At 39.6% G+C, this 25,885-nt stretch overlaps 1 protein-coding gene across 1 annotated transcript in view; it reads right to left on the bottom strand.

The window, feature by feature from the left end:
• The window catches only part of LOC308529338 (coiled-coil domain-containing protein 144A-like), a gene marked incomplete at its 5' end in the record, with an annotated part of 63,004 nt that extends 38,586 nt beyond the window's left edge, over window positions 1-24,418 (bottom strand). The window contains 4 exons of the mRNA XM_081105388.1: window positions 852-912; window positions 18,864-19,024; window positions 19,134-19,310; window positions 23,408-24,418. Coding sequence (XP_080961514.1) covers window positions 852-912; window positions 18,864-19,024; window positions 19,134-19,310; window positions 23,408-24,418 — 1,410 coding nt within the window. The remainder of the gene's footprint in view (window positions 1-851; window positions 913-18,863; window positions 19,025-19,133; window positions 19,311-23,407) is intronic.
• Between the last annotated feature and the right edge of the window lie 1,467 nt (window positions 24,419-25,885).

Below are 25,885 nucleotides of genomic sequence, written 5' to 3'. Positions count from 1 at the left end.
GTAGTGAGTATAGTCCACCAAACATAAAATAAACCCTGGGTACCACAGTGAAATAGCAGATGAGCTGATGACCTGGGAAGATGAGGGTGGGAGTGAAGATAGGAAGGAAGAAGAAACAACATGCCCCAAACATAAAGTTATCAGTGCTTGGATCTCATCTCCACGATCTAATAATCCATTTTAAACTAAAAAATTCAGTAACATTTGGTACATTTACAATATTGTGCAATGATGCCCTCTATCTAGTTCCAAAACGTTTCATCACTCCAGAAGGGAACTTCATTCCCACAAAATTGAGACTCCCCATCTCCCCTACTGCAGTCTCTGGCAAGCACTTGTCTGATTTCTGTCTCTATGGACTCATTTATTGTGGAAATTACATATAAAAGGAATCACACAATAAAATAAACATATGTTCTGGCCTGGCCTATGTGGCTGAGTTGGTTGGCGCGTCACCCCAAGCACCAAAAGGTCACAGGTTCAATTCTCAGTCAGGGCACATACACAGGCTGTCAGTTCAATCCCAGTTGGGGCTCATGGGGAAGGAAACCAATCCATGCTTCTCTCTCATGTCAATTATTCTCTATCTATCATCTATCTATCTATCTATCTATCTATCTATCTATCTATCTATCATCTATCTATCTCTCTCTCCCCCCTAACCCTCCCTCTCTCTCTATAATCAGTTCTTAAAAAGGCATATCTCAGTTGAAAATTTAACAATAAAAAGACTAATTTTGCATTACAATCATAAATCAATGACAGGTAAGCCGCTATAAAATTTTAAGAGTAAGTTCCACACAAAATTAAATTGACAGCAGGAAAATTAATTTCACAAGGGAGCACGTTACCTTCAAGTCTTCATTGTGTGATGTAGGTCTTGAATCACCAATGCCAGGCTTGCTGCAAAGTCTTTACAGTAAAATATATAATAAAAATGAGTGAGTTCATTTCTTTCAAACAAGCAACAAAAAATTTAAGTGAAAGATCTGTTATCTGTATAACAAATAAAGATTTTTTAAAATATATTTTATTGATTTTTTACAGAGAGGAAGGGAGAGAGTTAGAAACGTCGATGAGAGAGAAACATCGATTCAGTTGCCTCCTGCACATTCCTCACTGGGGATGTGCCCGCAACCAAGGTACACACCCTTGACCAGAATTGAACCTGGGACCCTTCAGTCCGCAGGCCGATGCTCTATCCACTGAGCCATACCATTTAGGGCACAAATAAAGATTCTTGATATAATTAATGCTGGTGCTCTGTTTAAAAAAAGGCTTTAGTTATCTATTTCTGCTGCCACCTCTCCCAATCTATAAACTATTTAATTGAAGACACACTCTGCCTGAGACTAATTTGTTTTTACCTATTAATGGCTGGCATATCTTTTGTTTCCTGAACTGGCACACATCTGATGACCTAAATCAAAATAGGAAGATACACTGTCCCTTCCCCCTTGTCTGACCCTGGTTTAAAGACTACTGGGTTTCAGTCAAAAATGGTAGTCTTGCCGAAACTGGTTTGGCTCAGTGGATAGAGCGTCAGCCTGCGGACTAGGGGGTCCCAGGTTCGATTCCGGTCAAGGGCATGTACCTGGGTTGCGGGCACATCCCCGGTGGGGGATGTGCAAGAGGCGGCTGATCGATGTTTCTCTCTCATCGATGTTTCTAACTCTCTCTGTCTCTCTCCCTTCCTCTCTGTGAAAAATCAATAAATTATATTAAAAAAAATGGTAGTCTTGCTTCTTTAGCATAGAAACCACTTATTAAGGAGAATCCATTCCTTCCTTTTACCCTAAAACCATATAAAAAGTTCCCTGAAATGGTGGAAAGTTAAATGTCCAAATGTCAAAGAGCAAAGTATTATCTTGTTAGCCATCCCACTCCCAGATCACCCTCTGCTGGCTCCATGCCAGTCTCCAACATTTAAATCGCCAGCCTATGAGGCACAGACTCCTGAAACAAGCACAGGCTCAAATGGCCAAGAACAGGAGCTCTCTATTTCCCTGCTCCTGGAAAACAATCTAAAGGGAGTCTCAGTAATCCACGCATAACATAGGTGTGTTACCAACTACCCAACTCCACTACTGATTTGACAGCTTGTCCTGTCCCTGCCCAACTCTCAATGTACTTGGAAAGCACATCAGCTAATTGGAAAAAGTTATACAAATAACTCTCCTGGTTAACACTAAACATCTAAAACACACACACACACACACACACACACACACACACACACACACAAAACGGGAATTGCCTTGGCCAGTGTGTGTCAGTGATTCAGCATCAACCCATGAACCAAGAGGTCACCAGATCAACTCCAAGTCAGGGCACATGCCCAAGTTGCTGGCTCAGTCTTTAGTAGGGGGCGTGCCTGAATGAGGCAGCTGATCAGTGATTCTCTCTCATCATTGATGTTTCTATCCCTCTCTCCGTCTCCCTTTCTCTCTTCCTAAAATTAATAAAAACATATTAGAAAAGGGGGGAGGAGCTTCCTGAGACCAATTATTAAACAATGCCTCTTGACCCAAACTTCAAAGATAAGTCTCTAAATATTGAATATGAAACAGTTTTCATTTTGAACATAGCTGATGAAAGGCAACTTTTAAACAGAACACATTTGGTTAGCCCTGGCCAGTTGGCTCAGTTGTTTGGAGCATTGTTCCATACACCTGAATTCAAGTTTGATTTCAAATCAGGACACCTACCCAGGTTTCAGGTTCAATCCCAGGCTGGGGCATCTGTGGGACTCATGTACTCTGAGTGAATCAGGCAATTTGAAGGTATTGACCAGAGGAACAACACTATCTGACTTATATTTTAATAGGCCCACTATATTTAGAATTGAACAAAAGACTAGAATTGATGGGAAAAAAGAAAATTAGGGGGAAAGGCAAGGAGAGAGGAGTAGGGGGAGAGCAAGAAGAAGGAAGGTGGCAGGAAGGAGGAAGGCAGGAAGGAAGACAGGAAGGAAAGAAGGAAAAAAGAAAGAACAAAATCAATTAATTGGCTATTAAGCTAATCGAGATAGCAGATGATGCTGACCTGGGCCTGGAAGATATGATTGAATTTTGATATACAGTCACCTCTTAAGTTTGTGGACCTTGAATTAACAGACTTTAGGTTTAATGGATAATACTTCTGGTCTGTATGTCATATGTGAAAATTAACAACCCATTAATTTGAAAATGCTTTTAACCAAAATTTGCTTATACTCAACAGGTGTTTTTTTTTTTTTATTAATTCACAGTTACTTTTAACAAATGTTTTCAAAAAGCCATATGTTGTAAAACCACTGTAGTAATTTCACCAACATAAATACGTATTACTTATCGGCAACTATAGTCTACATATTTAAATCCAAGAATCATCGTTCCTAAACAATGTTCAGCAAATGATTAGGACAAAATCACACCACGTGGTGCATGGGTAATTGGTTCTGTTGGTGAGTAGAGTGACTGTCTGCAGCAGTTTTAACATGTGCCAGCCGCCATTCCCATGTGCACTGAGCTGTGCCCCAGCCGTGTGCATTTGCTTATTCTTGGTGACTGGTGAATGCATGCATTATTAGACCTATTCACTATAAATTTAAAATTATGTATTAAACACATCATTCCAACCCTCACCTTAAAATATAAACAAAAGGAAAGGACTTAATTTAACGCTAAATTGCAAATTAGAAGAGTCAGGAGTAGGTGTGTTCATCCGTGTCAGCAACATGGCATAAAAAAAGCAAACTGTATTTGACATTAAAAAGTAACAAAGATGACCCTGGACATTGTGGCTAAGTGGTGAGAGCATTTGCCTGCACACCAAAAGGACCACAGATTCAATTCCTGATCAAGGGCACATAACTGGGTTGCAGGTTCCATCCCCAGCCCTGGTCCACTAGAGGTGCTTCTCTCACATGGAGGTTTCTGTCTCTCCCTCCCTAACTTCCACTCTCTCTAAAAAATCAATGGAAAAAATATCCTTGAGTGAGGGTTAACAACAAAACAAAGACACAATAAAAAATATGTTAATATGTGGTACAGGGTAAACACCAATCACAGAAAACATGGGAAACTGATGAAATTGGCACCAGAAAGCAAATGAATGGGCTGGTGACACTTCAGTTGAGGAAGCATTGTTGAAGTGTGCGCACAACAGCGTTCCTGTGGGCCCGGTGCAGGCAGCTGAACTGAAATCTGCAGCAGTTTAGTTTGCAAATCATATGAACACACCATTCAAAGCAAGTGATGGGTGGCTTGGGTGCTCTCACAAAAGGCACGAAATTATGAGAAAATGAATTTACGGTGAAAATTTAAGTGCTCCAACAGAAGAGTCTGAACCATTTAGGCAAAAATTAACAGAACATATAAATAACTCAATGTCACTACAGCCTCAGGTTTACAATGCTGACAAAAGTGGTTTGTTCCGGCTTCTGTGCCTAAAAACACACCAGCCTGCAAATAGCGGAAACCGACACGGGAAGAAAAGCCAGCAAGGACAGGATCTTGGCACTGCTGTGTGCCCACACAGATAGGTCATGTCCTAGTAAACTGACACCTGCAATCACTGGCAGAACTCATAAACCTGGAGTTTTAAAAAACAGAATGCGTCATCTGCCTGCTTTGTATGGCAACTCTAAAAAGGCATGGCTCAACTCAGACATTTTGCAAGAGTGGATTTTGAAAGCATTTTCACCTGCAGTCAGGAAGTTTCAAGGCGAAGAGCTTGGAATACCACCAGAGGATGCAAAATGTTCATTGCATTTAGACAATGCTCTTGCTCATCCATCTAAAAATACTTTCTGTTCAGAGGATGGCAAATTTAGATGTATGTTTTTGCCAAAAAAATACATCACGTATCCAGCCCATGGACCTGGGGGATAATTCTGGCAACTAAATGAATATACCGCAAAATTTTTTAGAGGAAGTAGTGGTTGTATTGCAGACAGAAGGTAATGATGAACATACAACTGGACAGCGTATCTTACAAAACTTACCGTTTTAAAGAGTTACCATTTAAAATCAGCAATTTTTAAATGTTGATGCAGCATGAAAAGAAGTGAAAGTGCAAACATTGGAAACTGGTTGGAAGAATTGGCTTGACAATGAAGAGAGACTTGCATTTAGAAGGTGTAGAGGTTACTCATTACTGTGGGACAACACAGAATATTGGCGGACAAGTAGCTGAGGAAGATGATTACAGTGGTTAGAAGAAGATGAAGGTGACCCTGGGTACCACACTGGCTGAAAGTGAAATAGCAGATGAGGTGATGACCTGGGAAGATGAGGGTGGGAGTGAAGATAAGGAGGAAGAAGAAACAGCATGCCCCAAACATAAAGTTATCAGTGCTTGGATCTCATCTCCACGATCTAATAACACTTATTGGCAATTCATCAGATAATGGAATGCAGCTCTATTACACCCATTTTTGAAATATTAGGGAGTTAATTATAAAAAACAGCAGACTTCAAAAGTTCAAACTAAACTTGACAGGTTTTTCAAGGCAGGATTACCTAAAGCAAGGGCCTCAACATCGAACATTAACGTCACACCACAATGGGAGTGGCTGGATATATCATCATCCAAAGATGATTATATAGGAAAACTTTCTTCTGTTCTTATAAAATTTAAATTTTGTTTTGTTTTTAAGAATATTGTTTATTTTTTAGTTAAATATAACTAAAGTGTATTTTTGGAAAAATGTTTATTTTAATTTAGATTGCTTACTTATCACAGTCTCTAAACTATGGTAAGTACATAAGCAATAATATCTATAGAAAATTTTTCTGTGAAACTAAACTTTTCATACACACTTAATTTTAAACAAACGTTGTCTACAAAAGTAAAAGCAGGTAAACTAATTTGTCAGTTTTTTCACATACACATTCAGAAAACCTACTTTATTATATATAACAGACTTTTGGCTTTGGGACACCTCCTTGCCTGAATTAGTCCCTTACATTGGATATTGGGGTCTCTCTTTAATTTGAAGATAACCTGACAAGAGTTGCTGACAGATTTGATGTGAGGTTTAAGATAAAGAGAAAGATAGGAGTTGAGTTTGAACCCAAGTTTTTGGCAGAGCAATTGGAAGAGCTGTCATTAACTCAAACAAGAAAGACCACATGAAGGGCGAGTGTGAGAAAGAAGATCAATAGTTCAATTTTGGAGATCTTATGTCTGGAACACCCAATGGCTATTAAAAAAAAAAAAGATACCAAGTAGGGAATTTGGTATATAGGTCTGGCATTGAGGAGAGAGGTTTGGTCTGGAGATATAAATTTGAAGATCATTAGTATATACAAGGTAGTAAAAGTCATGAGAAAAAAGATCAAAGCCTGAATCCTGGGACACTTGCATGTGTAAAAGGAGGGAAATGAGGAGAAACCAGACTAAGGACAGACTAGGAAAGGCAAGGAGGAATCCAGGTGATTATGTTCCCCCTCCCCACTGAAAACTCAAAGTTCTAAGAGACAAATGAAAAAAGAGACAGTTTTCCATTGGGTCAAATATTGCTGATAGGTTATGTAAAACCTGGTCTAAAACATTATGTCTAGATTTATTAGAGGGAAAAAAGTACTAACCTTGCAGAAAACAATTTTGGAGATGAGGTGGGACTGAAAATTACTAGAGTGGGCTCAAGAGTGCATGGAAGGGAAATTAGAATCAATGAGAATAGATCATTCTTTTCAGGACTTTGTAGCTAAATGGCACAGCCCTGGATGATCTCATCTGCTTCATGTTTAGCTGTAGCTTTCAATCCTTCCACAGTGACTATGAAGTATTTTTGTAATATGTAATACTTGAAAGTTTTTTAATTACGCACCTGTGGCACTATATGGTGTAAAACATGCCAGTCTAGTGTTAGATAATAAATTCACAAAATTATACACCTAAAAGATGCCATGATTTTTTCTAGATATATAATATTCACTAACCTTATTATCATGTTTCTCATGCTTACAAAGATGACAGAAGGATTCCTTTCTAGATGAAAATCATCCAACTCTAGAATATACTACTCAAATGTACAAAGTACACTGTAATCAATCATATTAAAATTGTGTAATAGAAATAAAGGGGGAAACATGCATGTAATATTCTTACTTTATAAACTGAATTTTTGTAAATTTTGTAATATGCAGTCCCTGTTGAAAAATTGGGTGAGGTACATACTGAAATGTATTCTCTTTAAAAAAGAAGGATAAAGGTATGCACTCATGGTACCTTTCAAAAAGATTCACGACATTAGGAGCACCTTGGTTTATCTAGTGTCTATGACAGATTTCAGAGACCCGATGGTTCATGAAGCCCACAATACTGAGTGTCTGGCCCTTTACCAAAAAGGTTTGTCAACTCCTGATCTAGCAGATTAATCCCTTGATGTGCTTAATAGCTTTTACTCAATCTTCTGAAATTTGTATATAAGATATGGGACAAATTGCCTTGTGAAATCCCTGGGCTTTCAGATTAATTTGAGGGTCCAATATTTGAACACTCAGGAATTAGGGACAAGCACAAAAAGCTAGTAGCTAGTAATTTAGATGGAAACAAAGTAGAGTGACAGTGTAGCATATAATTTCCTATCATAACTGAGCAGGTATTAAAAGTATCCTCACAAAATTTGTCTAAGACATGACATTAAACCCAATACTTTAAGTACACTTCAGAAAAACAGGAATAACAGGAGTGAAGAAAAAGATGGTGGCTGGCAGGATGGAGGTGAGGGATAGGAAGTGAGTGAGTGAGGGTATGAAAGGAGAGTGTGTGGATGTGTGTGGTATGTGTGTGAGTGAGGGAGGGACAGTTAAATCTGGCAGGAGAAGCCGAGGCTGGCAGACCAGGCTCTCTGGGACAGGGAGAGACTACCACCGCTGCGGGCACTCCCCAGACTGCAGGACTTGGACTGGGAGCCGAGACCATCTTGAAAGGGAGAGTGGCCTCTTCTAGGAACTCATCAGCACCACCACCCAGATAGGCCTTGGACACTGCCTGTGACCTGCAGCCACTCCAGCCAAAATCCTGCTGCCATACCCGCAGACTCACAGACCCTGGGATCTCCACCTCTAAAGGAGCACTGCGCCTGCAGCAGTAAGTGCAGCTTCCCCCTCCCCAGTGGCAGACCTCCAACATCGCATTCATGCATCTCCAGTGAGCAGGTCTCCAAGGCACACCACTCCACAAACTTCTCTTAGGAGTCGTTGTGAGCCCCAGCTGGATGTGATTTTGTACAGACACAGGCACACTGCCCCCCAATAGAAATTCTGAATTCCCTCTGCCTGAATAACTGCCCACACACCCAGCTGCCCAACTTTAGCGCCAGGGCCTCTCAGTACCAGGGCCCCTCAGTGCCAGGGCCCCTCAGAGTGCATCAGAGGTCAGCACCTCTGGCAGATGCACTGCCACAGTTGCTCATTCCCCCTGAGCCCACCTATCCACAGGGCACTTTGGGAAGCCTCAGTGAGCCTCCGCTGGGTCCGATTTTGGACAAATAGGGACTCACTCCCCGGGGCAGTAGAAATCTGAATTCAACCATCCTGGATACCTGCCCAAAGATGCCTCGATTAAGCATGCTAGGGCCCTTCAGAGTGCTTCAGTGTGCCTGTCTTAGCAAACTCAGGGCGGGTGCTCCTGTGTGCCACCACTGGGAACACGCACCTATCCACCACAGGAGCATCAGCAAAAATTGAGTTTCCCCACCCCACAGATGCAGATCTCTGGACACTACAGTTGCATGCTTTTCCAGCGTGCAGTTCTCCCAAGACCACTGCTCCACAGGCAGCCCTGGGGCCCCGCTGTGAGCCCTGCTGGACACACATTTAAACAAACAGGGGTGCACTGCTGGGCTGTAGAAACACTGAATCCCCTCTTCTGGGATACCTGCCCACAGACACTGCAATCCAGTGGCTTCAGTGCCGGGGCCCTTCAGAGTGTGTCAATACACCCTGCTGGCAAACACACCACAGGTGCCTCTGTGAAGTGCCGCTGGGATCACATGTACCCAACCATGAAGGCAGCAGCAAAAGCCGAGTCTGCCCACCCCACAACTACAGAACTTTGGACACCATAGTCATGCCTTGCCAGAACAGAGGCCTCCTGAGCCCCAACACCCCAATAGGTGGTTCCTGGGTGCCACTGTGAGTCCCTGCTGGGCACACGTGATTTCAACCAAGGGCATAAGACAGCAAAAACTGGAACACTCCCTCCACAGCTGCTGACTTCTAGACACCTCAGTTGTGCATTTCCAGCTCACAGGCCTCCATCAAGAGAACCCAAATAGCTCAAGTAGGGAGCTACACTAGACTACCAAGCCCAGGAGGCCTGAGAGGTCACACCAGTAGCACCATACCCAAAAGAAGCTGGGTAGCAAAGCAATCTGAGCTACAATTAAAACATTACAGCAAAACATGGGAAGACAAAAAAGCAACCCACAAAGGAAAGAAAAATAAGAATCACTAGAAAATGAGTTAAATGAAATTGAGGCTACTAACTTATGAGAGAAAGAATTCTGAATAATGGTTATAAGGATGCTCAAATGGCTGGATGACAAATACACACAACTCAATGAGAATCATAAGGAGCTGAATGAGAATGTCACCAACATGAAAAGGAACCAAGAGGAAATGAAGAACGACATAGCTGCAATAAAGAACACAATGGAAGGCTTAAAAAGCAGACTAGAAGAGGCTGAGGACCACATCAGTGAATTAGAAGACAAGGTAGGAAAAAACACACAAACACAGGAGCAACTGGAAAAAAACTTAAAAAGCAAGAGGAGAGCCTAAGGGAGCTTTGGGACAATGCAAAATGAAACAACATTTGCTTAGTAGGGGTACCAGAAGGAGAGGAGGAGAAGCAAGGAATAGAAAACCTGTCTGAAGAAATAATGACAGAAAACTTCCCTGATACTGGCAAGAAAAAAGCTACACAAGTCCAAGAAGAACATAGAGTGCTAAACAAGATGAACCCCAAAAGACCAACATCAAGACCCATCACAATTAAATTCGCAAACACCAACGACAAAGTAAGAACCTTAAAGGCTGCCAGAGAAAGACAGAAAGTTACCTACAAGGGATCTCCTATTAGAATATCAGCTGACTTCTCAACAGAAACACACCAGGCAAGAAGGGAATGGAATGAAATATACAAAGTGATGCAGAGCAAGGGAATGAATCCAAGAACACTATACCCAGCCAGGCTATCATTCAAAATTGAAGGTGGAATCAGGAGCTTCACAGACAAAAAAAAAAAAAAGGCTAAGAGAGTTTATTACTACCAATCCTAAAGGGACTGCTGTAAAAAGAAGAAAAAAAGACAAGAAGAAGCACAAACATTAAGAATAAAAATAACGAGAAACCAAGATGGCGGCATAGGTAAACACGGGAAATTGATGCCTCCCACAACAAAATAAAAAATACAACTAAAAGACAAAAAGGACATCATCCAGAATCACAAGAAGGCTGGCTGAGTGGAAACTCTACAACTAGAAGGAAAGAGAAAAGCACACTGAGACTCAGAGGAGGTGCGGAAATAAAGTGCAGAGGTACAGAGGCGCACATGGAAAGGGTTGGCAACTGAGGACACAGTTGTCTTTTTCAATCCGGAAGGAGTCTCAAGCTTCCTACTGCTCTGAACTCCAGTTCCGGGCGAGTCTCTGGGGACCCAGACTCATACGGGGAGAAACTGGACTGTTTGGCAGCGGGGGGAACTCGAGGGCAGCTTTCTCTCAGAGGTGCTTGCAGCGATTACCTTACTGGGACACTGAGACACAGGGCCTCTTGGGTAGGACTGAGTTTCAGCCATAGCTGTTTGCTCTGCCTTGTTGCTTCCCTGAGACCCCGGCCCACCCAAGCTGTTAGCAGAGGCTTTTGCATATGAAAGGCCTGGCCCTTTGCAATCTGAAAATTACCTAACAAACTGCAGCTGGGTCAGAGAGTCCCAGAACTTCCAAAAGAAGGCCCAAGGCCCCACAGCAGCTTGCATTGCTTCACAGCTGGGCCTCATCTGGGCACCTCCAAATCCCAAACACAGAAGAGGAATCTTCAGCTATCTCCATAGCTCCTGCTGGGTAGCCTCAGGCAAAAGCTAAATTAGCACCTCCTTAGAGATCCAAGAGCCACTGCACCCAGTGGTCAGAGTGGGACCATCCAGATTACAACTCCTCAGATCCATAAGGGACACACTCCAGGGGCAGACTCAGTGAGCACCAAAGCCCCACTGAAGCAAGTCCTTCCCCAGAAGGGAGTCTCCAGCACAGAAGTTCTCCCACTGCAGACACGGCTGATTCTCAAAGCCAATTGGCCTGGAGGTCAATTCCTCCCAGTGATACCTACAACAATCAAGGCTTAACTACAACAAGACTGTGCACAAAGCCCACAAAGGAGTGCACCAAGAGTGTCCACCTCAGGTAATTGGGGAGGCTGAGCCACTGGGCCCCATAGGACACCTAGCACAGAAAGCCACTCTATCAACACAGGGAAGTATAAAAAATGTGGAGACAAAGAAACAGGTCACAAATGACAGAAATAGAGGAAAGCAAACTACTGGATATAGAGTTCAAAACCACATTTATAAGGTTTTTCAAGAATTTTCTAGAAACCGCTGATAAATTTAGTGAGACCCTCAAGAAATCTAGTGAGACTCTCGAGGATATGAACAAGGACCAACTGGAAATTAAGCATACTTGACTGAATTAAAGAATATTATACAGAGTTCCAACAGCAGACTAGAGGATCGCAAGAATTAAGTAAAAGTTTAGAAATACGAAGAAGCAAAAACACCCAACTGGAAAAACAAAAAGAAAAAAGAATCCAAAAATATGAAGATAGTGTAAGGAGCCTCTGGGACAACTTCAAGCGTACCAACATCAGAATTATGGGGGTACCAGAAGAAGAGAGAGAGCAAGATAGTGAAAACCTATTAGAAAAAATCATGACAGAAAATTTCCCCTACCTGGTGAAAGAAATAGACTTACAAGTCCAGGAAGCGCAGAGAACCCCAAACAAGAGGAATCCAACGAGGACCACACCAAGACACATCATAATTAAAATGCCAAGAGCAAAAGACAAAGAATCTTAAAAGCACCAAGAGAAAAAACTCAGTTACGTACAAGGGAGTTACCATATGACTGTCAGCTGATTTCTCAACAGAAACTATGCAGTCCAGAAGGGAGTGGCAAGAAATATTCAAAGTGGTGAATAGCAAGAACCTACAACCTAGCTGAAACTGGTTTGGCTCAGTGGATAGAGTGTCGGCCTGCAAACTGAAAGGTCCCAGGTTCGATTCTGGTCAAGGGCATGTACCTTGGTTGTGGGCACATCCCCATTAGGAGATGTGCAGGAGGCAGCTGATCGATGTTTCTCTCTCATTGATGTTTCTAACTCTCTATCTCTCTCCCTTCCTCTCTGTAAAAAATCAATAAAATATATGTATTTTTAAAAAGAACCTACAACCTAGACTACTTTACCCAGCAAAGCTATCATTCAGAATTGAAGGTCAGATAAAGAGCTTCACAGATAAGAAAAAGCTAAAGGAGTTCATCACCACCAAACCAGTATTATATGAAATGCTGAAAGGTATCCTTTAAGAAGAGGAAGAAGAAGAAAAATGTAAAGATACAAATTATTAATAACAAATATACATCTATCAACAAGTGAATCTTAAAATCAAGTAAATAAATAATCTGATGAACAGAATAAACTGGCGAATATAACAGAATCAGGGGCATAGAAAGGGAGTGGACTGACTATTCTCGGGTGGAAAGGGGTGTGGGGGGTGTGGGAAGAGACTGGACAGAAATCATACACCTATGGATGAGGACAGTGGGGGGAGGGTAAGGGCAGAGGGTGAGGTGGGAACAGGGTGGAGGGGAGCTATGGGGAGAAAAAAGAGGAACAACTGTAATAATCTGAACAATAAAGATTTAATTTTTTTAAAAAGAAGGATAAAAATGACCACAAACAAGTACTTTTCAATAATAACATTAAATGTAAATGAATTAAATGCTCCAATAAAAAGACACAGGGTAGCTGAATGGATTAGAAAACATGACCCATATATTTGCTGTCTGCAAGAGACCCACCTCAGAACAAAGGATTCACACAGAGTGAGAGTGAAGGGATGGAAAAAAAATTTTCAGGCAAATGGAAATAAGAAAAAAGCTGGGTTGCGATACTTATATCTGACAATACAGACCTCAAAATAAAGGCCATAACAAGATATAAGGAAGGCCACTACATAATGCTAAAGGGAGCAATTCAACAAAAAGATATAACTCTGGTAAACATATATGCACCCAATATAGGAGCACCCAAAAACATAAAACAACTCCTGGAAGATATCAAGGGAGAGATCGATAGCAATACAGTCATAGTAGGGGACTTTAATACCCCACTGACACCACTGGATAGTCCTCTAAACAAAAAATCAGCAAAGAAAAATCAATCCTAAATGACTCACTAGATCAGATGGACTTAATTGACATATTCAGAATATTTCACCCCAAAGCTACATTCTTCTACAGTGCACATGGGGCATTTTCAAAGATAGACTATATATTAGGAAACAGGAAAAGTCTCTTCAAATTCAAGAGAATAGAAATTATAACAAGCATCTTCTCATAAATAAATAATCTGATGAACAGAATAAACTGGCGAATATAACAGAATCAGGGGCATAGAAAGGGAGTGGACTGACTATTCTCGGGTGGAAAGGGGTGTGGGGGGTGTGGGAAGAGACTGGACAGAAATCATACACCTATGGATGAGGACAGTGGGGGGAGGGTAAGGGCAGAGGGTGAGGTGGGAACAGGGTGGAGGGGACATAAAATTAGAAATCAACCACAATAAAAACATTGAAAAAGAAATCTAACACTTGGAGGCTAAATAGCATGCTATTAAACAATGACTGGGTCACCAGAGAGATCAAAGAAGAAATAAAAAGCATCCTGGAAACAAATGACAATGAAAACACAACAATCCAAAATCTATGGGACACATTTAAAGCAGTCCTCATACGGAAGTTCATAGCTCTACAGGCCGACCCCCCCCCCCAAAAAAAAAAAAACAACAAAGAAAAACTGATAATAAATTATCTCATTCTACAACTCAAGGAGTTAGAAAGAGAGCAACAAGAAAAGCCCACAGTATCCAGAAGGAAGGAAATAATAAAGAGCAGAGGAGAAAGAAAAAAACATAGAGACAAAAAAAAAAAACAACCACAACAACAAACAAACAAACAAACAAACAAAAAAAAAACCCACAATACAAAAGATCAATGAAACCAAAAGCTGGTTCTTTGAAAGGATTAACAAGATTGATGAACCTCTAACCAGGCTCACCAAGAAGCAAAGAGAGAGGACCCAAATAAAATCAGAAATGAAAGAGGTGAAGTAACAACTGACCCTACTGATATACAAAGTATTGTCAAAAAATACAATGAACAACTCTACTCCAACAAACTGGACAACCTCGACGAAATGGACACATTCCTAGAAAAATACAAGCTTCCAAAACTCAACCAGGAAGAATCAAAAAACCTGAATAGGCCAATAACTACTGATGAAATTGAAACTAATCAAAAAGCTTCCAGCAAACAAAAGCCCTGAACCAGATGGCTTCACAGGGGAGTTTTACCAAACATTCAAAGAAGAACCAAAGCCAATCCTTCTCAGACTATTCCAAAAAGTTCAAGAGGAAGGCACACTTCCAAGCTCTTTCTATGAAGCCAGCATTACCCTAATCCCAAAACCAGAAAGGGACACCACAAAGAAAGCAAATTATAGGCCAATATCCCTGATGAACATAGATGCTCATATACTCAACAAAATTCTAATAAACTGGATCCAGCATTACATTAGAAAGATCATACACCATGACCAAGTGGGATTTATTCCAGGAATGCAAGGCTGGTAAATATCCGTAAATCAATAAACGTGATACATCACATAAACAAATTGAGAAGCAAAAATCACATAATCATATCGATGGATGCAGAAAAGGTATTTGACAAAGTCCAACAGCCTTTTCTGATAAAAACACTCAGCAAAGCCCTAACCGGATTGGCTCAGTGGATAGAGTGTCGGCCTGCAGACTGAAAGGTCCTAGGTTTGATTCCAGTCAAGGGCATGAACCTTGGTTGCGGGCACATCCCCAGCAGGGGGTGTGCAGGAGGCAGCTGATGGATGTTTCTCTCTCATCATCGATGTTTCTAACTCTCTATCCCTCTCCCTTCTTCTCTGTAAAAAATCAATAAAATATATTTTTAAAAATGCTCAGCAAAGTGGGAATAGAGGGATCACACCTCAAAATTATAAAAGCCTTATATGCCAAACCTACAGCTAACATTATACTCAATGGGCAAAAACTAAAACCGTTTCCCTTAAGAACAGTAACAAGACAGGATGCCCACTTTTACCACTCCTGTTCTACATAGTACTAGAAGTGCTAGCCAAAGAGATCAGACAAGGAGAAGAAATAAAAGGCATCCTAATTGGAAAAGAAGAAGAACATTGTCATAATTCCCAGATGACATGATACTGTACTTAGAAAACCCTAAGGACTCCATCAAAAAAATATTAGAATGAATAAATGAATTTGGCTATGTTTCAGTATACAAAATCAATGCTAAGAAATCGATGGCATTTTTATTATGCCAATAGTGAACTTACAGAAAAAGTAATTTTAAAAAAACTCATTTACCATTGCACCAAAAAATTAAGATACCTACGAATAAACTTAACTAAGGAGGTAAAAGATCTCTACTCAGAAAACTACAGGACTTTGAAAAAAGAGATAGAGGAAGACATAGACAGATGGAAGAACATACCGTGTTCATAGATTGCTAGAATCAACATCATCAAAATGTCCATACTACCCAAAGCAATCTATAGATTAAATGCACTCCCCATTAAAATACCGAGAGCATATTTAACAGATCTAGACAGAACTCTCCAAAAATTCATCTGGAATAAAAAAAGAAAAAAGAAACGAATAGCTGCTGTGATCCTGAGAAAGAAAAACAAAGTAAGAGGGATTTCAATACCAGATATCAAGCTGTATTACAAATCCACTGTTCTCAACACTGCCTGGCACTGGCACAAGAATATACATATAGACCAATGAAATAGAACAGAGATCCCAGAAATCGACCCAAACCACTATGCTCAATTATTATTTGACAAAGGAGGCAAGAACATACAATGGAGTCAAGACAGCCTCTTCAATAAATAGTGTTGGGAAATTTGGTCAGACACATGCAAAAAAATGAAACTAGACCACCAACTTACACCATACACAAAAATAAACTCAAAATGGATAAAGGACTTAAATGTAAGATGGGAAACCATAAAAATATTAGAGGAATCCACAGGTAGCAAAATCTCAGATATATGCCGAAGGAATTTCTTCACTGACACAGCTCCTAGGGCAATGGAAACTAAAGAGAAAATGAACAAATGGGACTATATATATCAAAATAAAAAGGTTCTGCACAGCAAAAGAAACCATCAGCAAAACAACAAGAAAACCCACTGCATGGGAGAACATATTCGCCAATGATATCTCTGATAAAGGTTTAATCTCGAACATTTACAGGGAACTCATACAACTTAACTAAAGGAAGATAAACAACCCAATAAAATAATGGGCAACAGACCTAAATAGATACTTTTTGAAAGAGGACAGACATAAGGCTGAGAGACATATGAAAACATGCTTAAAGTCACTAATCATGTGAGAGATGCAAATAAAAACGACAGTGAGGTACCACCTCACACCTGTCAGAATGGCTATCACCAACAAATCAACAAATGACAAATGCTGCGAGGATTCGAAGAAAGAGGAACCCTTGTTCACTGCTGGTGGGGATGCCACTGTGGAGAACAGTATGGAGTTTCCTCAAAAATCTAAAAATGGAACTTCCATTTGACCCAGTGACCCGACTTCTAGGAATATATCCCAAGAAACCAGAAACACCAATCAGAAAGGATATATGCATCTCTATGTTCATAGCAGCACAATTTACCATAGCTAAGATTTGGAATCAGCCTAAGTGCCCATCAGCAGATGAATGGATTAAAAACCTTTGGCACATCTACACAATGGAATACTATGCTGCTGTAAAGAGGAAGGAAATCTTACCATTTGCAATAGCATGGATGGAGCTGGAGAGCATTATGCTAAGTGCAATAAGTCAGTCAGAGAAAGATAAATATCACATGCTCTCACTCATTTGTGGATTATAATGAAAAACATAAACCGATGAACAAACACAGATGTAGAGACAGAGAAGCATCGATCAGATGCTCAAAACTCAGAGGGAAGGTAGGGGAGGGTGGGGGTGAGGGTGAAAGATCAACCAAAGGACTTGTATGCATGCATATGAGCATGAGTGATGGATGTGGACAACAAGGGTGAGGGTGAGGACAGGATTGGGGGATGAGGGGACATTGGGGGGATAAGGACACATTTATAATATCTTAATTAATAAAGAGGAAAAAATGTAAAAAAAATAAAAAAATAAATACACTTCAATTGTCTAACAATCAGTACACTGTAGACCAGAACTACCCTCATTTTTTTTTCCAGTGGCTGCATACTACATTATTTTATGGGTATAACAAAGTATTTCCTTATAGAGAGCTATTTATACTATCTTCAACTTTTTGGTATGCAATGTTGTAATAAATATCCTTAACATACATATGTATATTTGTAACATTTATATAAATATCCTTAATGCATATGTGTATATGATATATCTTTAACATCTATGTCACATTTTATATATATACTAGAGGCCCAGTGCACAGAATCGTGCACCGGTGGGGTCCCTTGGCGTGGCCTTGGGATCGGGCCGAAACTGGCAGTCCAATGCTGCCTGCCTCCTGCCTGCTGCTCCTGCTCATCCAGGCCCAGCTGCACCTGCCCAGTCAGTCCCAATCAGGAGAGGCTCGCACAGCTGCAGCGGTGGTGGCCAGCCATGAGCCCTGCACCTGGCGCCCCTTCCAAGGGGATTGCTGCGGGGGGAGGGGGGGCTGGGATGCCATCAGTGATCAGCCCTCTGGGTGGACAGTGAGGTGCCCTTGCTGGCCTGGGATCCGTATCCATCCTGCTGACATTCGCACCAGTTGTTGGGAGCCACCTGACAGCTGCTTTCACTAGTATATCTTTTTTCCTTGCCAAGCTTGCATGGAGGGGAAGTGGCCGTGGTGCTCGAGGCCGACTTCCAGGAGGCCAGTGTCACTGTCAGGATTGTGCCAACAGTGCAGGTCCATCAGCTGGTGGCTGCTGGGACAGGTCAGACAGCTGAACAGTGCTCCCGCTGTGGGAGCTCACTGACCACCAGGAAGAGCTCCTGTCGATCAGTCATCTGGCCATTCAGTCATTTGGTTGCTTAGGCTTTTATATATATATAAATAATACATATAATGACCAACTATATGCTTGATATACATAATAATATATAATTTATGTCCTTAGAATGTATACATGTGTGTTCATACAAGTCATGTTTTCTTGTAGGATCTAGTTCTGAAAGTGAAGCTATTGGGATAAAAGAATGACATACTTGAAATTTTGAAACTCAATTACCCTTCAAAAGAAGATGCACCGATTTCACCTCCCAATAGTGCACAAGAATGCCTTTTCCTCCCACATGCCAATTCTGGTTTTTATTTTCTTTAATAAAATAGTTATCATTATGAGTTCTAAAAATGGTATCTCATTGTTTGTTGATTTGCATTTTTCTAATTACCAATCAAGGTTCACTCTCTCTAGTAAAAATATAAAATCAATCAGTAATATTAGCTCAAGTTGGAATTTTTTTATACGAAAAGAATAATTACCTACTGTTAAGTACTGCTGTAGGCTTACCTGTCAGACTCTTCATTCTCCATAGTAGAAACCTGCTGCTTATCAGTTTGTTCACTGTTGTTCTGCTGACTCAATCCACCACTGCCAGTGTCATCAGCACCCTCATCCATGTTTCCCGACACTTCCCTTTTACTGCTTTTCTGATCCTTTTTTTCTTCAACCTTTGATGAAAGATTGATATTAGGGATATTGTTATCATCTCGCTCATTAAAAAGACTGTGTTTTCATTAATTCTATCATTTGGCTTTTATTATTTGGCTTTGTTATTACCTTATTCATGAAAATGACTGTGTTTTCATTAATTTTATCACTTGGCTGCTGGTTATCAGTGTGTTCATTGTTGCTCTGCTGACTCAGTCCAATACCGCCACTGTCCTTATCAGCACGATCATCCATGTTTCTTGACACTTCCCTTTTGCTGCTTTTTTGCCACTTCTTTTCTTTAACCTTTGTTGAAAGTTTAATATTAAGGATATTGTGATTATGTTATTCATTAAAAAGGCTGTGTTTCCTGTAATTTTATGAAATTAATGAAATTGCTATGACTTGAACCAATAAAAATATTTTGTGTGTTGAAGTTTATTATTAAAGGTCATTGAAATTGTTGTCAATTCTACTTCATTTGTGTCAGTAAAGAAGATGACTTTTTCAAGATTTCTAATAGGGCTTTCTTAATTTTGTGCTCCTATTCACATCACACCCACACTTTGTTACCTAACATTCTCCTTACCCACCCCCACCCCATTTATCTAGCAGAGACAGAGAAATAAAAGGACAAAGATGCAAAATGTGTCCTCTTCTGTCTTTCAAACCTGGATCTTGCATTACCCACCAGATTTAGAGGATGTGAAATCGTGCTTCAGTAACAAATAGGAAGCTTTCCTGGGTCTGCACTAAGCTATTCCTTTCCCCATTGTCTTTTACAATTCTTTTTCCTTTAAGATCTTTGAGGGCTTCAAACAAGTGGTGGTATTCATAAAATATATGAACCACAGTTTACCACAGCACTGGAGCAGAGTGAAACCAATGGATTGGTGGTTAAAGTTCAATTCTGGAAAATGAGCAATACGATCACTATAAAATCTTATAGCTAGAGGATATACAAGTAGTCATCTACTTACTTTAGCCCCATAGTTACTAATAATGGAAATAAAACCAAGATTAAATGAACTGTCCAAACTTGGTAAGGATGCAATTCCTAGCATTTTATGGCACCAAAAGAAAAGATATAATTGTATAGTGCTCAATCAGATAAGTAAACAGAAAATTTTGTCAAATTAATCAGGTAAATTAAGTATGACTTTTGAAAAGTAATTTAATGCCTTAGTGTAATGAGAGGGCTCATCCACATTTTCTTATAAAAGAGCATCATATCTCAAGCTTTTTCCATTTTAAAAGTCAATGAACCTCAAAACTTAATCTTCAATAGAGAAAAATATTGATTTTATTGCAAATAATTGATGTGACATACATATATATATATATATATATATATATATATATATATATATGTCAAAATGATAATTGCCATGATTTTAGTTTTGGAAGGTGTTCTATCTCTTTTTATATTTTTTTAATCTTTACATTGCAGTTCACATTCAACATTATTTGTATTACTCTCCGTTGTGCCGCATAGTGGTTAGACAATCAGATACTTTACAAAGTGATCCCCCTGGTATTTCAATATCCATCTGACACCATTCACACTTTTTACAATACTAGTGGGCTGATGCATGGATTTGTGCACATGGAAAGGAAATTAACTAAAAGAAATATTTTAATATTGCTGGTCACCCTTTCTCTCTATAGAAGTGTCAGAGATGAAAGGAAATTAGATGCATATGAAAATAACATTTGAATTGATTACTAAATAAACAATAACAACATGGTATAACAACAAAGACATGATATAAAAACATTGATAAAAACAATGACTGATAAATTGATTAAACTTATTCTATATCTCCCTGAATACTACATTAAAGGTAAAAACATTTTCAGAGTTCTTGACTAATTTCCCTTGTGATAAAATATTTACAACTTTAATGTCACATGCTCTTTTACCTCGAGAGACAGCAACATGTAACTGACCATGTCCGAAAACGGGTTCAGGTAGGAATATTCCTACTCTGTCTAGAGTTTGTCCTTGTGATTTATCAATAGTCATCACAAATGCTGGCATCACGGGAAACTCTCTTCAAATTAATTTAAATAGGAGGCCAGTGTCAGACAGGGACAATCAATTCTTAGAATCAGAGCAACCTCTCCTTTCACAGCATCTGTTAATACTTCAGCTTTAATTATGTTAGGTCGCAATCTTGTGATAATAAATCTAGTACCATTACAAAGACCCCATTTACTATTAAGATTCCTCAATAGCATGATAATTGCACCTAATTTCAATTTTAATTTATGACATGACATTCCCAAAGGAGTAGTACTATTAAGAAATGCAATGGGAAAATATGCCTTCCCGGCATCATCCATTGAATCAGTAGATTCATCACTCAAGTAAGTGTGAAAATCTCCATTGAGTCTATCCAAAATTTCTTCATTTAATTTATGAACATGCTTACTTTTAGGACAAAGAATCACACATTTAGCTATATTTTTAGTATTACCTATAGATATACTATTTTCAAAGCTAGCTTCAATAATAGATCCGTTACAAATCATTTCACGTGGTATTTCAATAATATCCATTCCTAAATGAAAACTGCTATCTAGTTTGCCATCTCCAAGTTTTACTAACAATTTACTATAAGCAGAATCCTCTGATCTCATATTTGTTTTAAGGGACAACTGTCTGAAACATCTCCAAACAGTACAGTACTTTAAGCTCATTTGTACTATAGCCGATGGCATAGCATGCAGCAAAACACTGAGATATTGTCGAAAATCCCCTCCAAGGAGAACTTTTCCACCAAATGCAACATTCAAATTAATAATTTCTCTTAGTAATCTATCTATGGTGTTTCTAGCATGACTGGATGCCATGGTGCATTCATCAATAATGAGCCTTTTTAATGGTTTTAGCAACTTCACTCTTTATATCGAGTCTAGAAATTGAAGTTTCATTGGTGCCAGAGAGAGCTTTATATGTATCACCCATGCACGAGTCAATGTTTATTTTTAAGTTGCCAGTGTGTGTCATATGTACCAGCAGGTGGGTCAGTGGAACTTTCAGATGGATGTATGGTCAGTCACTTAGCCTTTTATATATATAGATGGTTGACTATATTCTCTATGCTGTACTTGACATCCCTGTGACTTTTCTATAACTACCAGTTTGTACTTGTTGACCCTACTTTTGACTCAACCTACCAACCCATTCCCTCTGGCGTCCGTCAGTCAAATCTGTCTGTTATCTATGAATATCTTTTAAATTTCTTAGTTCATTTATTTTGCTTTTTGCTCTTTACATTCCACATATAAGTGCAATCAGTTGGGACTTATCTTTCTCTGTTTGATTTATTTCACTTAGCATAATGCCCTCTAGGTCCATCCATGCTGTCACAAATGGTAAGTTTTTGTTTTTTTTATGGCACCATCATACTTTATTAAACAATATAATGTGAAGGTTTGACTCAACAAACACATTTGAGAGTGATGATAAAAATATATATATGAAAGTACATATGTTTGTTATTAAAATATCTAAATAATATTCCAATGATGATATACAATGCAGGTGGGTACTTGAAATATTGGGGTGACTATGTTATACAGTATATGATTATCTAACCACAATCCTATACATATGAAACTAATACAAAATAATATTGAATGTAAACTGTAACTGAAAAGTAAAATAAAATAAAAATATCTTGATGTGATCATATTAGAATTCTAAATTCTAAGGTTTTCTTTCAGTAAGCCATAGAAGACTGCACACACTATAGCACAAAAATAGATGAGTTTGGTTGGGGATATTTGTTTATATCCCTTCTGTCAGTCATAGTTTCCTTCACTTTTATTGTTTCTGGGACGCTATTTATGGGTATTTTAAAAATTAATTTTAGAGAGAGAGGGAGAGAGAGAGAGAGAGAGAAACATCGATGACATAGAAACATAGATCGGCTGTCTCCTGCACACACTCTACTGCAGATCCAGCCACAACACAGGCATGTGCCCTGACCCTGAATTCAATCAGGAGCCTCTTGGTTCATGGATCAATGCTCAAATACTGAGCCACACTGGCCAGGATACGGGATGTAAATTATATTTAAGCCAATGAACTTAAGAAATAAAACAACCCTAGTGCTTATTACATTTTTTAAACAATTTCCTTTATACTTTCACTGGTTCAGAAGATGACATAATACATAGCTAAATTAGTTTCCCAATTCATAGGGAAGACTGACAGAAAGATCTAAGAACAAACCTGAGAACGTTTTCTTAAAATCCTATTACTTAGTTGACTGAATCTATTTATATTTACAATTATATATTTAGACAACCTAATTTTACACACAAACTTTTTTCAGAATGGATAAGAGAATTGATAAAGAGAAAAAACAGAGTAGCAGAAAATGAAGTTCTACCTCTTTTTGAAGTTGAATTTTCTCTCTTTTCCACGCCAGGTGTTCTGCTTTTAAGATGTCTACTTTATTTTTAACCTTTTGTAATTCTTCATTTACATATACTCCAGGTGTTCTGTCATTGTGCAGTGCAGAGGAACTCTCATCTTTTAATTTAGAGTCCATGCTTTTACAATAATTAGCACGGCAATGATCTGCACATAATGGCTTCTGGAACAAGTCTTGATCTGGCTTTATTTCCTTATAAGTATTTGTATCAGCAGACATATCGTGGCTTTTTCTTTCAATGATGAGTCTGATTTCATTGCAGCAGGGATACTGCAATTCAAGGTGGCTTTTCGGATCACTAGACTGAGGTGTAGGTCCGATGCCTAATTTCCAATCCGTGGTATTTGGGTTCATATTTTTTGTCATCTGCATAGCAAACTCTTGGTCTTCTCTCACTTCAGATGTAACTACTGCATGTCTTTCTTTTTTATTTTCTGTATCATTATAAAAAATCTCATTTTTGTTTAAAACGTGTTCAACGTCAGATTTGTGATCATTTTCAGAGTGTAATTCCTTTTCTCTTAAACGAAGCTCAGATGATGATGATGAGGGAGAGTCTGCTGGGGACCCAGGGTCTGCTTGAGATGGAGAAACAATTTTGAGAGAGGTTTCTTCTCCTTCAGGAAATGTTTGTAATGCTGCAGAGACAAACTTTCCAAATGCATCTTTCCCCTCACAATCAAGCATTTTACCTGTCAAATTAGAAGGCATTTGTCTTAAGCTTGCTCCTTCTTTAGAGTTATCACGTAGTGGCTCTTCCTCAGGGCACTCCGTCATTTTGAATTTTACAGAAAATTCAGGTGACTTCTGCTTTGACTCATCTTTGGAAAGTTGTAAGTTCTTCCTCTGCTCTAACGTGCCTTGTTTGATGCCTATTTCCTCCTCCTTTTGCACAGAAGGGTGTCCTGAATATACAGATGTATCTTCTTTGTCACATGCCCTATTCATTTCTGATTCCTGAGACATTTTTTCTAGATGCAAAGGTGGAAGGTGAATTTGCTTGCTTTGATTTTCAGATGTCTTTGCTGTCAGGATACATGTTTTTGAAATAACTTTATCCTTGAGTAATCAAGTATGGACAAAGATAAGTTAGAATATAATTAAAATTTAACTGTTAGGATTCTTAATCTATGATTAGCTACTCCCAAATCACAGGATTGAAACTAAGAAGTAAAAAAATAACTTGCCTTGGCCTAAATACAAATAAAAATATGAACCTAATTTTGATGCTGTTGGAGTTAAATAATTCATTAGATGTTAAATCTATCAAAAATAAATTACCAGCTGAGTTTTAACATTACAAAGCTTCCTTCCTCACTTAAAATATTTCACCTCACCATATCCTGAATATTGAGTCCTTGCAGTGCATTTCAGAATTTTTTAGGGGTGCTCCAAGATGGAGGCAAAGAGGCAAAAGTTAAGTCACCTCCTCACTGGGCCAAATTCGAATGACAAGTAAATTACATAACTACCAACATGAACACTAGGTGAACATTCGTCTTATAACCAAGGATCTACAGAAGAAGCCTGAGCTACACTGGCAGGAAGGACAGAGATTCTAAAGGTAGGCCCCCACATCCACTTGTGGTGGTTGAGAATGCAGAGGCATGTCTCAGTGCAATGGTCCCCTGAGGAGCATGTGGTCTCAACCCCACTCTGGGGTCCAAGCCCTGAGAACAAGAGCTGAGAAGAGTAGCATACATGACATCCGATTGTCCTTCAGGTAGAGGTGGGAGTCTCCTAGAATCCCAGGAGTCCTTTTAAAGGGTCAGCACATGAGTATCATTCCCACCACTCACCCTGGGCCTATGAAGAAAGGGTGGTTCAGAGCAGACTGGGAGTCACGTGAGGAGAGACTGCTTTATGTGGCTCTGGGAGAGAGCTTTATGGCCTCTGGGTGCCCTCCCTGTGCTGAGTCGCTCTCCCACAATGCCCACAGATACCATCACCCTTGGGTCAAGTCCTCCCTTCCTTCTGGCGTCAGCCTGGGAGATGTACTAGCCCATCATCCTGAATCCTTGTCCCCAACCCTGTGGAGCTACACAGTACAAAGGAGCCAGCTGCCTGGGCCCATGGTGTACACTTTCATGAAGATCTCTTAAGAAGGTTGAGATAGCTGAAACCGGTTTTGCTCAGTGGATAGAGCGTCGGCCTGAGGACTGAAAGGTCCCAGGTTCAATTCTGGTCAAGGGCATGTACCTGGGTTGCGGGCATATCCCCAGTAGGAGATGTGCAGCAGGCAGCTGATCAATGTTTCTCTCTCATTGATGTTTCTAACTCTCTATCTCTCTCCCTTCCTCTCTGTGAAAAATCAATAAAATATATTTTTTAAAAAAGAAGGTTGAGATAGACTGAGGAGGTGTCAGAGACTGAGTTGTGTGACTTTGGGTTGGGAAATTTTATTCCCTTGCTGGTCTAATTGAGGTCACCTTT

This window comes from Myotis nattereri (assembly GCF_964212035.1).
Source record: "Myotis nattereri genome assembly, chromosome: 1".
Lineage (NCBI taxonomy): Eukaryota > Metazoa > Chordata > Mammalia > Chiroptera > Vespertilionidae > Myotis > Myotis nattereri.
Note: the sequence above shows the minus strand (reverse complement) of the source record. Positions and strands in the feature narration are given on the sequence as shown.